Source organism: Corella eumyota, chromosome 5 (genome assembly GCF_963082875.1).
Source record: "Corella eumyota chromosome 5, kaCorEumy4.1, whole genome shotgun sequence".
Lineage (NCBI taxonomy): Eukaryota > Metazoa > Chordata > Ascidiacea > Phlebobranchia > Corellidae > Corella > Corella eumyota.
The window spans coordinates 4,648,944-4,661,128 of record NC_137494.1 but is presented as its reverse complement, the minus strand read 5'-3'; the positions used below and the strand labels follow the sequence as shown (position 1 = coordinate 4,661,128).

Here is a 12,185-nt window from a genome sequence, read left to right as displayed (position 1 = left end):
GTGCCTTCTAAAACGCAACATTTTTTAAAGTCGGTGTCTTTACTCAACTTGAACTTTGCTTATTTAGCAGGCAAGCCTCAAAGATTCAACTCCAAGATATTGTTATGGTATTAGTTAATAAAGGCTAAAGATTAACACTTTCACTGAAGAACATATTAGGCCTATTATCTAGCGGTTTGTTGTTTTAGCCAGTAAAGAAAAAATTGACCTTGCTGATCAAACAAGCCCACTGATTAGCATTTGGTTAGAATAGTTTCGTGCAGTGGGCTAAATTGCTGAGTGACTGTCTCATTAGCCTTCAAAATCTGACAGGTTTAAAATCAAAGAACTTTGAACTCTCACGCGTAGACAGTCATTAGCGGTTTTGTAATTAGTTTTCGTGTTAAGATAGACAGCTTGTAATGCAGCTGGGGACGATCATACAAGTTCGAAAACTTGTTTGTACTTTTATTTGACATGGCAACGTTTATGTTTTCTATGCTACAATGTTCATAAGTTAAAATAAATCATTCTAAAGTTGCAAATTATGGTTTTTATTTGTTTCTGATGTTTATCAAATAGTTGTTAAGTTTTCGAGGTAGGTGGTAAGGAGCAAACGGTAATATCACCTTACTTGACAAACCACACACGAAAAGCTATTTATATTTCCCATGTGAGTTAGATTTAAATGCCGGTTTGTTTGGACGAAAACCTAAAAAATTATGTTTCTATATATCCGTATTAAATATAATATAATAAATGTTATTAGAGCATTTCTAATCTGTAGTAATTTAATTTTTTTTGACATCCTTTTTTTTAACAGCACCGTATTTAAAAATATATGTTTTTTAAAATATATTTGTCTGCTAGTATAGAGGTTTAGTACATTTTTCAATAAAATTAATTAACATCCTAAACAAACATAAAAGCTATAAAATATTTTTAAGTATTTTTTTTACGTAAAACATGGAAAATTGTTGAGTCAATTCAAAATCATGGAAACTGCTCAAAACGAAATTTATCCCATGCTGTTTTTTTCTTTATTAGAAATTTGTACAGATAGTTGTTAGGAATAACGTAAAAACATGGTGATATTATTATCACACTACCGATGTTAATTAACAAACAAATATGATTGCCAAATCTACCTAAAATAATTAAAAAAATCAAGTTACACAAGTAACGAAATATAGATATAAAAACTGATTACCTTTTTAAGATAAAACTCTATCGCCCACTTGTGCATAAGTGAAAATGGAGTAACTTTGAATGCCAATCGGGAATAACAGATGTGTAAACTAGAAGTATAAAGTTCTCCTAATACAAACCTCTTTTTTTTTAATTTTTTTGTGATTAAATCTCATGTTGCCTAAATCAAGTTTAAAGCTAACATTTTTTTCTCCAAAAACTTAAAGTGCTGATTGTACTAAGTTAAACTGAAATATTTTTTATTACTAACGTTTACTATTTTTTTTTTATACAACTAAAGCAAACAAAACAAATTGATAAATGTCGCAATATTACCGCTTCAAAATTTAAAAAAAACAAAGCATCTACTTGACTAACGGGTAACGTGTTGCAACCAAAATTTAAAGTGTTATGTACAATTTTTTTCACACATTTAAAACATTCCATTAATTAATATAATTAACAAAAAAAAATTTGAAAAATAATAATCACACCACTACAAGAAGAAATTTTTGTTTTAAAATTTAGTCAAATCTTTTCTATTTTGGTCTTCGGCGTTCACCTTTAAAATAAAGTAAAGCGTAAATTGTTTATATAATGAATACAAAACGTTAAACAACTAAAAGAAAACCTTTTATAAATAATGTTGTGTTTTAAATAAAGTTATTTTTGTAAACATTCGAATCTATGTTAAACAACTCTTTGAATTTACAATTTGATGTACCTGGATAAGTAAAAGCAGTAGAAGCTGATGTTGTAGTATCTAAAGCAGTTGTTAACGCTATAATAAAAGTCTATGTTTTACTAACAAGTATTGTAGCGAGTAACTTGACTTTAATTTAAAGTTTGCAAAAAAAACTAAACCACAAATAATACAATGTTCTAGTTTTACGAAACATATTAATACCATTTTGCACAGTTTGTGTAATTTTTATTATATAAAACAAAAACACAGTGTATATTTTTTAACAAACCAACCTAAACAGATCCTATTTTCCTGATTGGTCCATGTAGCATCAGCTTGACAAGTTGTATAAGAAGACACAGGGTTATTACTTTAGTCAACTAAGTCACCACTTGCACAAGTAAATTCACCCATGCTGTTATAAACAGCTTCATCCCCAGAAGTAACAGTAACATTTAAACCCCCAGGTAAAGATGTGGGACAATCTTAAAACAAAACAGCTTGTAAGTGTCTGTTAAATTAAGCAAATATTACCGTAGGCTACCGATTTAAAAATATTAATTTTTAAATATTTATTTTTACCTGTTACGTTAATAGTAACGCTTAATGATACTTGAGCTTCGCTACCATCCCAACATATCATGTCCACATTTACATTAGAGAAAACTGGGTCGAACAATGTTAAATTGGAAGTAATAATATTAGTAACAGTATCTTTTGTGCATGTTATTGCCTCATTAGACCCAGTACGATCAACGCAATATAAAGACGGGTAATAAAATGCTTGTGTATCCAATTCACCACCATAAACCCAGTTGCATATTGTTGAAGGCACTTCTGCAAATGTTGCACTAACGATAAGTCCAGGGTAACCTGTTGCTACTTGGCCATTTGATGGAATAGTTGTTATTGTATTTTGAGATAACGAACCTGTAAACATTCGCATAACTGATTAAACATGTTTTTTTCTAAATTCAAGCACAATTAAAACTAATGCTTTATAAGTTGCTAAAGTCTGACACAACCGTATAGCAAATCAAAATTACTTAATTAGGTAAATATTTTAATATAAAATCGTTTAAAAATATAACAAACCTTGAATCAAAGTAACGAAAAATACGTAGAATAGCATTTTCAAACCTTTTTTTTACAAAATTTTGTTTGCAAATTTAAAAAAATAAATGTTTAACTATTTTATAATATTAAGCAATAATTATCTATAAAAAATAACATGCAAGTTTATTTTATTTTAAATAAAAACTTGCTGCAACAAAATATTTGTAACAACTCCACAGCGCGTATTTTACTTAATTTTCTTAAATTTTTCTAACTACCTGTTACTCAACCTTGCAATTTTACCTAAACTTTAAACAAGGTTAATATTTGATAAACTTAACAATCCGTATTTTTTTTAATAATTTTAGCTTTTATTTGATATGTACGAAGCACAAAACCCTTCCATAATAAAAACAAGCTTTATTTTTCTATTATAACAAAGCGAAATATATTTATAGCTTAGTTTAAAATACATGGAAATGTAATACCAGGTCAGTGCCCTAATCAAAACAGTTAATAGACTATAGGTTGAAATATTATACCATAAACATGAATGTAAGGCTCCTAATATAATAAAGAATTGAGCGAACATTTTTTACTCTCTGCTTTTAAAACACGAAGTTTCAGTATCATGTCATATGTAGTAACGCCCTTTACATTGGTAAAAGTTATCAAAAACGTAATATTATGATAAAGACTACTTAAGCCATGTTAATTGTATAGTTTATTTTGTAATTTAGAAAATTGAACATTGTGACGAATCCACCATTTTCTTGTTTACGCTAAGTGTTATCTGTACCTATAGTCACGTGTTTACACCTCAAGTCACGTGTTTACACCGTTATCTCTATCACGTGGGTTGTATCACGTGATTTATTAGTTAAACTTGTTGCAATGTATTATATGTGGTATTCGTGGTACAAGCTTGTAAACGGTTGTTTGTGAACCTTTTCGCAATAAAATTCTATAAGATTAAAATGGTTTCATACAAAAGACTATTAGGCAAATAAACGTTACAACATAAACTTAGAATTTAAAATTTTTCAATTAATTTTTTTTTTAATTTAAATACTTTAAAATTCAAAATTTTATTTTCTGTTGGTAGAAAAAGGACTAAATTATGCAAATAAATAAGGAGTTTATAAAAAGCCAAAATTCAGAGTATAAAAAAAAATTAATTTAGTTTTAATTTTAATTTAATAACTAATACCCAATCACTGGAAATAAACTAAACTACAATCAATGCATGTCCTAATTTTACAAAACACGTTAAAATCTCTTTTCACATTTTGTGTAGTTATTTAAATATATAAGACAAGAACAACATATATTTTTAAACAAACCAACCTAAACAGGCTCTATTTTTCTGGTCAGTCCATGTAGCATCAGCTTGACAAGTTGTTGTATTAGAAGACACAGGGTTATTACTGGAGTTAGTTAAATCACCTCTTGCACAAGTAAACTGCCCCATGCTGTTATAAAAAGCCTCAACTCCAGAAGTAACAGCAACATTTAAAACACCTGATAAAAAAGTGGGACAATCTAAAAAAAACATTAACAAATTTTTACTTTCTTTTAAATTAATTTTATATCACAAAAAAGGGTTTGTAAAATTTTTTTTTTAAAAAACAAGTTTCTACCTTGTACACTAATATTCACATTTAGCGGTAATAATACTCACTGCTAACGCCACATTCCATTTTTATAGTCAAATCTAAAGAGAGTGGATTTTAAAATGTCAAATCGGTAGTAATTATGTTTGTTAAATGGTCTTGTGTACATGTTATTGTCTCATGAGTCCCTGTGCGATCAGTGCAACCAAAAGCTGCATAGAAAAAAGTTAATGCATCAAGTTTACCACCATAAACCCAGTTGCATATTGTTGAAGTTGAAGGTACTTCTTCAAAAGTTGCCCTCACAATGAACCCAGTATAGCCCTTTGCTATAACCCCTCCATTAGTTGATGGTATAGTTGTAATAGTATCTTGCAAAAAAGAAACTAATAAATATAACATAAAGTGAATTAATATAAAAGTTATGTGTCTATATATTCAAAATCTAATATTTTAAAATTTACCGTAGCCTAAACTGTTATTATAAAAATATACAGCATAAGAAAGCAAATTAAAATAATTTGACTAAGCTGAACTAAAATATTAAATTGTTTTAAAAATTTGAAACCCACCTTGAATTAAAATCACAAAAAATAACTGAAAAAACATTTTTTTAGTTTTCTAAAAACAATTTTCTTAAGAACTTTGTTAACCTTACTTTAATAAAGATTGAATAGAACAGTACTAAGATATAGGATGTATATTTAAGGACTGTATCTTATCTGCTTATCAGCACATTTACTTTTAATGTTGTATAATTGTCTAAAGGTAGTATAATTGTCTTTCACAAAATTTGAACAATATTAAACAAACAGGAATTTTCTCATCAAAGGTACAACATTTGATCAAAATTATTTGTTTTAAGAACCAACCTAAATAATTCCAAATAATAACTTGTATAGTGGTACTAACATTTTTTTTGATTGCTGAATTAACAAATATAAAATAAAATTTACCTACGTCTTTATATTTCCATATTTTGTCGTTTAAAGAAAAAAATCCAATGGTCAACTTTCATCCAGCAAAACAAGTATAAAAAAACATTTTAAAATTATTTATAGTACCAAATCAGTATCACTAAACAGGTGGGTGAAAAACCTGTACATACAGTCTGACAGTACATAAAACTGAATATAGCACGTGGTTGCCGTTTCTTAGCTTTAATTATAATAAGTTTCTTTTTTAAAACTTTTTTAAAGCAGTTTATTACACTAATATGAATTAACCCAGCGGAAAATTTTATATTTTTTATTTTAATTAAAACCAATAAAAAAAAGTTTTTGCAACTTATTGTTTTGAATTTAAAATGTCGGTGATTTTTTTAAGGTAGTTTCCATAAACGTAACCATGGTGTTGCCAAAATATTATTCGAATTCTAATGTTTAACTGGCACTAAATAAAAAAGATAAAACTAGCAAACCAAACAGCTAATAAATAAATACCTTATATTACTTAAGTTTACTAAATTTGTTTATACAACTAAAGCAAACAAAACAAATTGATAAATGTTGCAATTTTACCGCTTCAAAATTAAAAAAACAAAGCATCTACTGAACTAACGGGTAACGTGTTGCAACCAAAATTTAAAGTGTTTTGTAAAAAAAAATTTTCACACATTTAAAGCCTAAACATTTAACAATTAATTAATTAATATAATTAACACAAAAAAATTAAAAAAAAAAACAATAATCAGGCCACTACAAGAAGAAATTTTTGTTTTAAAATTTAGTCAAAACTTTTCTATTTTGGTCTTCGGGGTCCACCTTTAAAATAAAGTAAAACGTAAATTGTTTGTATAGTAAATACAAAACGTTAAACAACTAAGAGAAAACCTTTTATTAATAATGTTGTGTTTTAAATAATTTTAATTGGAATTAAAATATTCGAATCTATTTATAACAACTATTTAAATACTCGTGTTAATGTACTTGGAATAGTAGGAAAAGTAGTAGAAGCTGCTGTTGTAGGATTTGAAGCTGATGTTGTAAGATTTGAAGCGGTTGTTGTGGCTACTAAATAAATATCTATGATTTAGTAACAAAAATTGTAGCGAGTAAATTGACTTTAATATAAAGTTGCAAAACAAACTAAACCACAAATAATGCAATGGGCTAGTTTTACGGAACATATTAATACCATTTTGCACAGTTCGTGTTAATATTTATTATATAAAGCAAGAACAACATATATTTTTTAACAAACCCACCTAAACAGGCTCTATTTTCCTGGTTGGTCCATGTTGTATCAGCTTGACAAGTTGTTGTATAAGAAGACACAGGGTTATTACTTAAGTCAACTAAGTCACCACTTCCACATGTAAATTCACCTATGCTGCTATAAACAGCTCCACCAACAGAAATAACTGTAACACCTAAACCCCCAGGTAAAGATGTGGGACAATCTTAAAACAAAACAGCTTGTAAGTGTCTGTTAAATTAAGCAAATATTGCCGTAGGCTACCGATTTAAAAATATTAATTTTTAAATATTTATTTTTACCTGTTACGTTAATAGTAACACTTAATGATACTTGAGCTTCGCTACCATCCCAACATATCATGTCCACAGATACATTAGAGAAAACTGGGTAGAATAATGTTAAACTGGAAGTAATAATATTAGTAAAAGTATCTTTTGTACATGTTATTGTCTCATTAGACCCAGTACGATTAACGCAATATAAAGACGGGTAATAAAATGCTTGTGTATCCAATTCACCACCATAAACCCAGTTGCATATTGTTGAAGGCACTTCTGCAAATATTGCACTAACAACAAGCCCAGGGTAACCTGTTGCTACTTGCCCATGCGATGGAATAGTTGTTATTGTATTTTGAGATAAGGAAACTGTAAATATTCGCATAACTGATTAAACATGTTTTTTTTTCTAAATTCAAGCACAATTAAAACTAATACTTTATAAGTTGTTAAAGTCTGACACAACCGTATAGCAAATCAAAATTACTTAATAAGGTTAACATTTTAATATAAAGTCGTATAAAAATATAACAAACCTTGGATTAAAGCAACGAAAAATATGTAAAAAAACATGTTCTAAAGTTTCTTTCAAAATTTTCTTTACAAAATTTAAAAAATATTTGTTTAACTTACGCCAATGATTAGCTATAAGAAATAACATAAAAGTTTATTTTGTTTTAAATATTAACCTGCCGCAACAAAGTTTTTCGAAATTTTCGTTATCACTTCACGTATTTAACTGATGTACGCCTATTCAAAATGAGGTTAAAAATTTTAAACCTGGTTTAGGAAAAAAAATACTAAAGAATATTAAAACTTTTAATAAAATGAGCTACATTTAGCTATCAAATAAAGAGTGTAAAACTGATGATTACTTAACTACGCGACTTTATATAAACTTTATTCAAGGTCAAAATTTGGTGTGCCTCGCAATATCATTTTTATTAGCAACCATTAAACTTAACAACCTGTAATTCGTTGAAAAAAAATTAGCTTTTATTTAAATATTGACAAAGCTCAAATAAAATTAATGAAAATCAAAATTTAAAATCTATAAAAACGAATCGATAATTCGACTTTACGTAAAAACATGCCATAGCTTTAAATTGTGACAGATCGAATCAGATGTAGCCTATTTTTTGTTAACAAAACAAAAATATATTATGCATATAAATAAATTTACTATTATTAATATTGATTGCTATACATTCTTAATAAGGTAAATTTAGTATAACAATGTCATATTTTAAAGTTAATTTTTTTTTATTTTATTGTTCGCTATTATTTAAACATGTAAATGACAATTTATTACATTATTCAACATAACTGCACATGCAATGAAATAGTTGTTATTGTATTTTGAGATAAGGAACCTGTAAATATTCGCATAGCTGATTAAACATGTTTTTTTTTCTAAATACAAGCACAATTAAAACTAATACTTTATAAGTTGCTAAAGTCTGACACAACCATATAGCAAATCAAAATTATTTGATTAAGTAAATATTTCAATATGAAATCGTTTAAAAATATAACAAACCTTGAATCAAAGTAACGAAAAATGCGTGGTATATCATTTCAAATCTTTTTTTACAAAATTTTGTTTGCAAAATTTAAAAAAAAAATCGTTTAACTTTTCTATAATATTAAGCAACAAAAAGCTATGAAAAATAACGTCTATGTTTATCTATTTTAAATTTAAACTTACTGCAACAAAACTTTTGTAATAACTCCACGTATTTTACTTACTAATATATATATTCTTAAATTTACTAACTGCTACTCAACCTCACAACTTTACCTAAACTTTAAACAAGGTTAATGTTTGATATAACTTGCAAAATTATTTTTTAGCGACCACTAAACTTAACAATCCGTAATTTTTTTAAATAATTTCAGCTTTCATTTGGTATGTTCGAAGCACTCAACCCTTTTATAAAAAAACATGCTTTTGCTTTATATTATAACAGAGCAAAATTTATTTATAGCTCAGTTTAAAATACATGGAAATGTGATACCAGGTCAGTGCCCTAATTGGAACAGCTAATAAAGTATAGGTTGATATATAATATTTATATACATGAATGTAAAGCTCCTAATATAATAAAGAATTAGGCGGATATTTTTTACTTTCTGCTTATAAAACACTAAATTTCAATATCATGTCATGTGTAGTAATGCCCTTTACATTGGTAAAAGTTATCAAAAACGTAATATTATAATACTGACTACTTGATCTATGTTAATTGTATAGTTTATTTTGTAATTTAGAAAATTGAACATGAACTTAGAATTTAAAACTTTTTTAAATAATTTTTTTTAATTTAAATATTTTAAAACTCAAAATTTTTTTTTTGTAGAAAAAAAAGAATTAAATATTGCAAATAAATAAGGTTATTATAATTAATATTGAGTTGATACAAGTATAACTAAGACACAGATACAATAACATAAAATTATTATTTAAGCACCCTTGCTAAAGACAATATATTACATAATTTCACATAATTGGGCACCGCGTTTATACAATTTAAATTATTTACCACTTTTATAGACCATTTTTTATTCTTCACCATTTTCATTTTAGCCAAAACTGATTTACTTTGGTTGTATTGGAACTGCAAAAAAATATTTAAATTGTGATGTGGTTGTACAATAAATAAACCAGTTTGTAAACAAAACTTACAAAAAACAGCTAATACAACCTTCTATAGGTTAAATCTTATATTTGTTTTAAATACAATTAAGTAGTGGGCGAAAATACTTAGGTTTTTTAATTGAATTTAAACCAATATTTATTATATATATATTTAAACACCTCCCGGTGTAGTGATAATATAGGTAATGTTGAGGCCGCCGCCGCCGCCGCCGGGCCTATGGGTTGAAGTGGTATAGGTTTGTATAGGTTTAAAACCAAAAAGACTTTTACTCAGTGTACTTAAATTGACTAAATAAAACTCAAAACAGCTAAATTCAGAAACCTTTTATTATAATAAACTGATGAGAAATAAAAAAAACAAACAAATTAAGTAATAGTGTTAGCACCAATAAAAGGTTTTTAAAAATATAAATTGCATTACTTCTTTAACAGTAATAGTAAATGTTTTTTTGTAAAATAACAACTTGCAAACTGTACTATCGTGGTTTAGGCTAATACCTAAATTACACAAATATGACATTTTCCTAAGAACGTTCTTGTTAGTTTTTGAGGATTTTAAATATTCTAATACAGTAAACTAAGTAAAAGTCAGATATTTAATTAATACTGCTGTACCAAAACACAATTATCACCTGCAATGAATTACATATCTATTTGATTGATTAGAATTGATTAAGAAACTAATATATCTTCTATACAGTTAACAATAATGGTAGAGTTCCAATTGCCATCTGGTCCACAATATATTGTTGGGGGACTATTATAACCAGGCACACAACTTAAATTTACTGTAGTATTTGCTACTGGATTTTCAGTAATTTTTATTACGCTATTGCCAATAGGAGCAAGTGTTGCATCACAAGTAACTAAACATTTTTAAATTCTTAAAACCAAGTTGACAAAAAAAAAACATCTAAACACCTTATATAAAAAATATTGATGCTGACAAAAGGACAATTTAATATAATTTACAAGAATAACATGTAAAAGTAGAAAAAAGAAAGCCTGCCATTAAATTTTATTTCTTCAGTCCTATAATTAACATGCCTGGATTTTTTTATTTAATTGAATAAACTTATTGTAAGTTACTTTATCTTAAAACCTACCCAAACAAATCCTATTTTCCTGGTTGGTCCATGTTGTATCAGCTTGACAAGTTGTTGTATTAGTGGACACAGGGTTATTACTTGAGTCAACTAAGTCACCATTTGCACAAGTAAATTCACCTATGCTGTTATAAACAGCTTCACCACCAGAAGTAACAGTAACATTTAAACCTCCTGGTAAAGATGTGGGACAATCTAATAAAAGCATTAACAATTTGGAAGTGTCTTTTAAATTAATTTTATATTACATTTTTTTTTGGTTTTTAGGTAGTATTAGGATTTTTTTTTAAATTCTTACCTTGTACACCAATATTAACATTTAGTGATAACAGTACTCCACTGCCATCGCCACATTCCATTTTTACAATCAAATCCGAAGAGAGTGGATTTAAAAATGTCAAATTGGTAGAAATTATCTTTGTTAAAGGGTGTTGTGTACATTTTATTGTCTCACTAGCCCCTGTGCGATCAGTACAACCAAAAGCCGCATAGTAAAAAGCTGATGCGTCCAGTTCACCACCATAAACCCAGTTGCATATTGTTGAAGTTAAAGGTACTTCTTCAAAAGTTGCACTCACAATGAACCCAGTATAGCCCTTTGCTATAACCCCACCATCAGTTAATGGTATAGTTGTAATTGTATCTTGAGAAAAGGAAACTAATAAAAATAACATAAAGTAAATTAATATAAAAATTAAGTGTATATATATTCAAAAACTGATATTTTAAAATTTACCGCAGCCTGAACTGTTAATATAAAAATATACAGCATGAGAAATCAAATTAAAATAGTTTGACTAAGCTAAACCAAGATATTAAATTGTTTTAAAAATTTTAAACCCACCTTGAATTAAAATCACAAAAAATAACTGAAAAAACATTTTTTAAGTTTTGTAAATACAATTTTTTTAAAAACTTTGTTAACCTTACTTTAATAATGATTGAATAGAACAGTACTAAGACATTGGATGTCTATTTAAGGACTGTATCTTATCTGCTTGTCAGCACATTTACTTTTAATGTGTTGATTTTAGATAAAGTTCAGGTAGTATAATTGTCTTTCGCAAAATTTGAACAATATTAAACAAACAGGAATTTTCTCATAAAAGTTACAACATCTGATCAAAATTATTTGCTTTAGGAACCAACCTAAATAGTTCGAAATAATAACTTGTATAGTAGTATAAACATTTTTTTTTAATTGCCCAATTGACAAAAAAAATAAAATTTACCTGTGTCTTTATATCTCCATATTTTTGACGTTTAAAGAAAAAAATTCAATGGTTAACTTTTATCTAGCAAAATAAAAAAAAAACAGTTTAGAAATTTTTATAGCACCAAATCAGTATCACTAAACACGTGGGTAAACCTGTATATACATCTGAATATAGCACGTGGTTACCGTTGCTTAGCTTTAAATAT

The 12,185-nt window shown here is 27.2% G+C and overlaps 1 protein-coding gene and 1 long non-coding RNA gene across 5 annotated transcripts; both read right to left on the bottom strand.

The window, feature by feature from the left end:
• Positions 1 to 1,590: 1,590 nt before the first annotated feature.
• LOC145752314 (uncharacterized) lies at positions 1,591 to 5,765 on the bottom strand. Of its 4 annotated transcripts, none has more exons than XM_082568578.1 (7): positions 5,478 to 5,765; positions 4,590 to 4,892; positions 4,256 to 4,450; positions 2,435 to 2,782; positions 2,146 to 2,337; positions 1,892 to 1,948; positions 1,591 to 1,729 (listed from the first exon to the last, which is right to left on the bottom strand). In XM_082568578.1, exons 2-5 carry the CDS (start codon positions 4,606 to 4,608, stop codon positions 2,225 to 2,227), a joined length of 675 nt encoding a protein of 224 aa, XP_082424704.1. In that variant the 5' UTR covers positions 4,609 to 4,892; positions 5,478 to 5,765; the 3' UTR covers positions 1,591 to 1,729; positions 1,892 to 1,948; positions 2,146 to 2,224. The 4 variants fall into 4 exon arrangements, with proteins under 4 accessions (XP_082424704.1, XP_082424703.1, XP_082424705.1 ...); XM_082568577.1 differs by having other exon boundaries at positions 4,590 to 4,907; positions 5,482 to 5,765; XM_082568579.1 differs by having other exon boundaries at positions 5,482 to 5,765.
• Positions 5,766 to 9,521: 3,756 nt separating this feature from the next.
• Positions 9,522 to 11,819, bottom strand: LOC145752315 (uncharacterized). Its single transcript, XR_014283780.1, has 4 exons — positions 11,694 to 11,819; positions 11,062 to 11,421; positions 10,764 to 10,958; positions 9,522 to 9,616 (listed from the first exon to the last, which is right to left on the bottom strand). It is a non-coding gene; the product is annotated as an uncharacterized LOC145752315 (long non-coding RNA).
• Between the last annotated feature and the right edge of the window lie 366 nt (positions 11,820 to 12,185).

Bases quoted from the DNA above. Each gene is read 5' to 3' on its own strand.
- LOC145752314 (XM_082568578.1), bottom strand. The intron at 2,783-4,255 runs GTTGGTTTGTTT...GAATGTTTACAG, and splicing joins GAAAAATAGAGCCTGTTTAG to GTTCGTTATCTCAAAATACA. The intron at 2,338-2,434 runs GTAAAAATAAAT...TTTTGTTTTAAG, and splicing joins CGTTACTATTAACGTAACAG to ATTGTCCCACATCTTTACCT.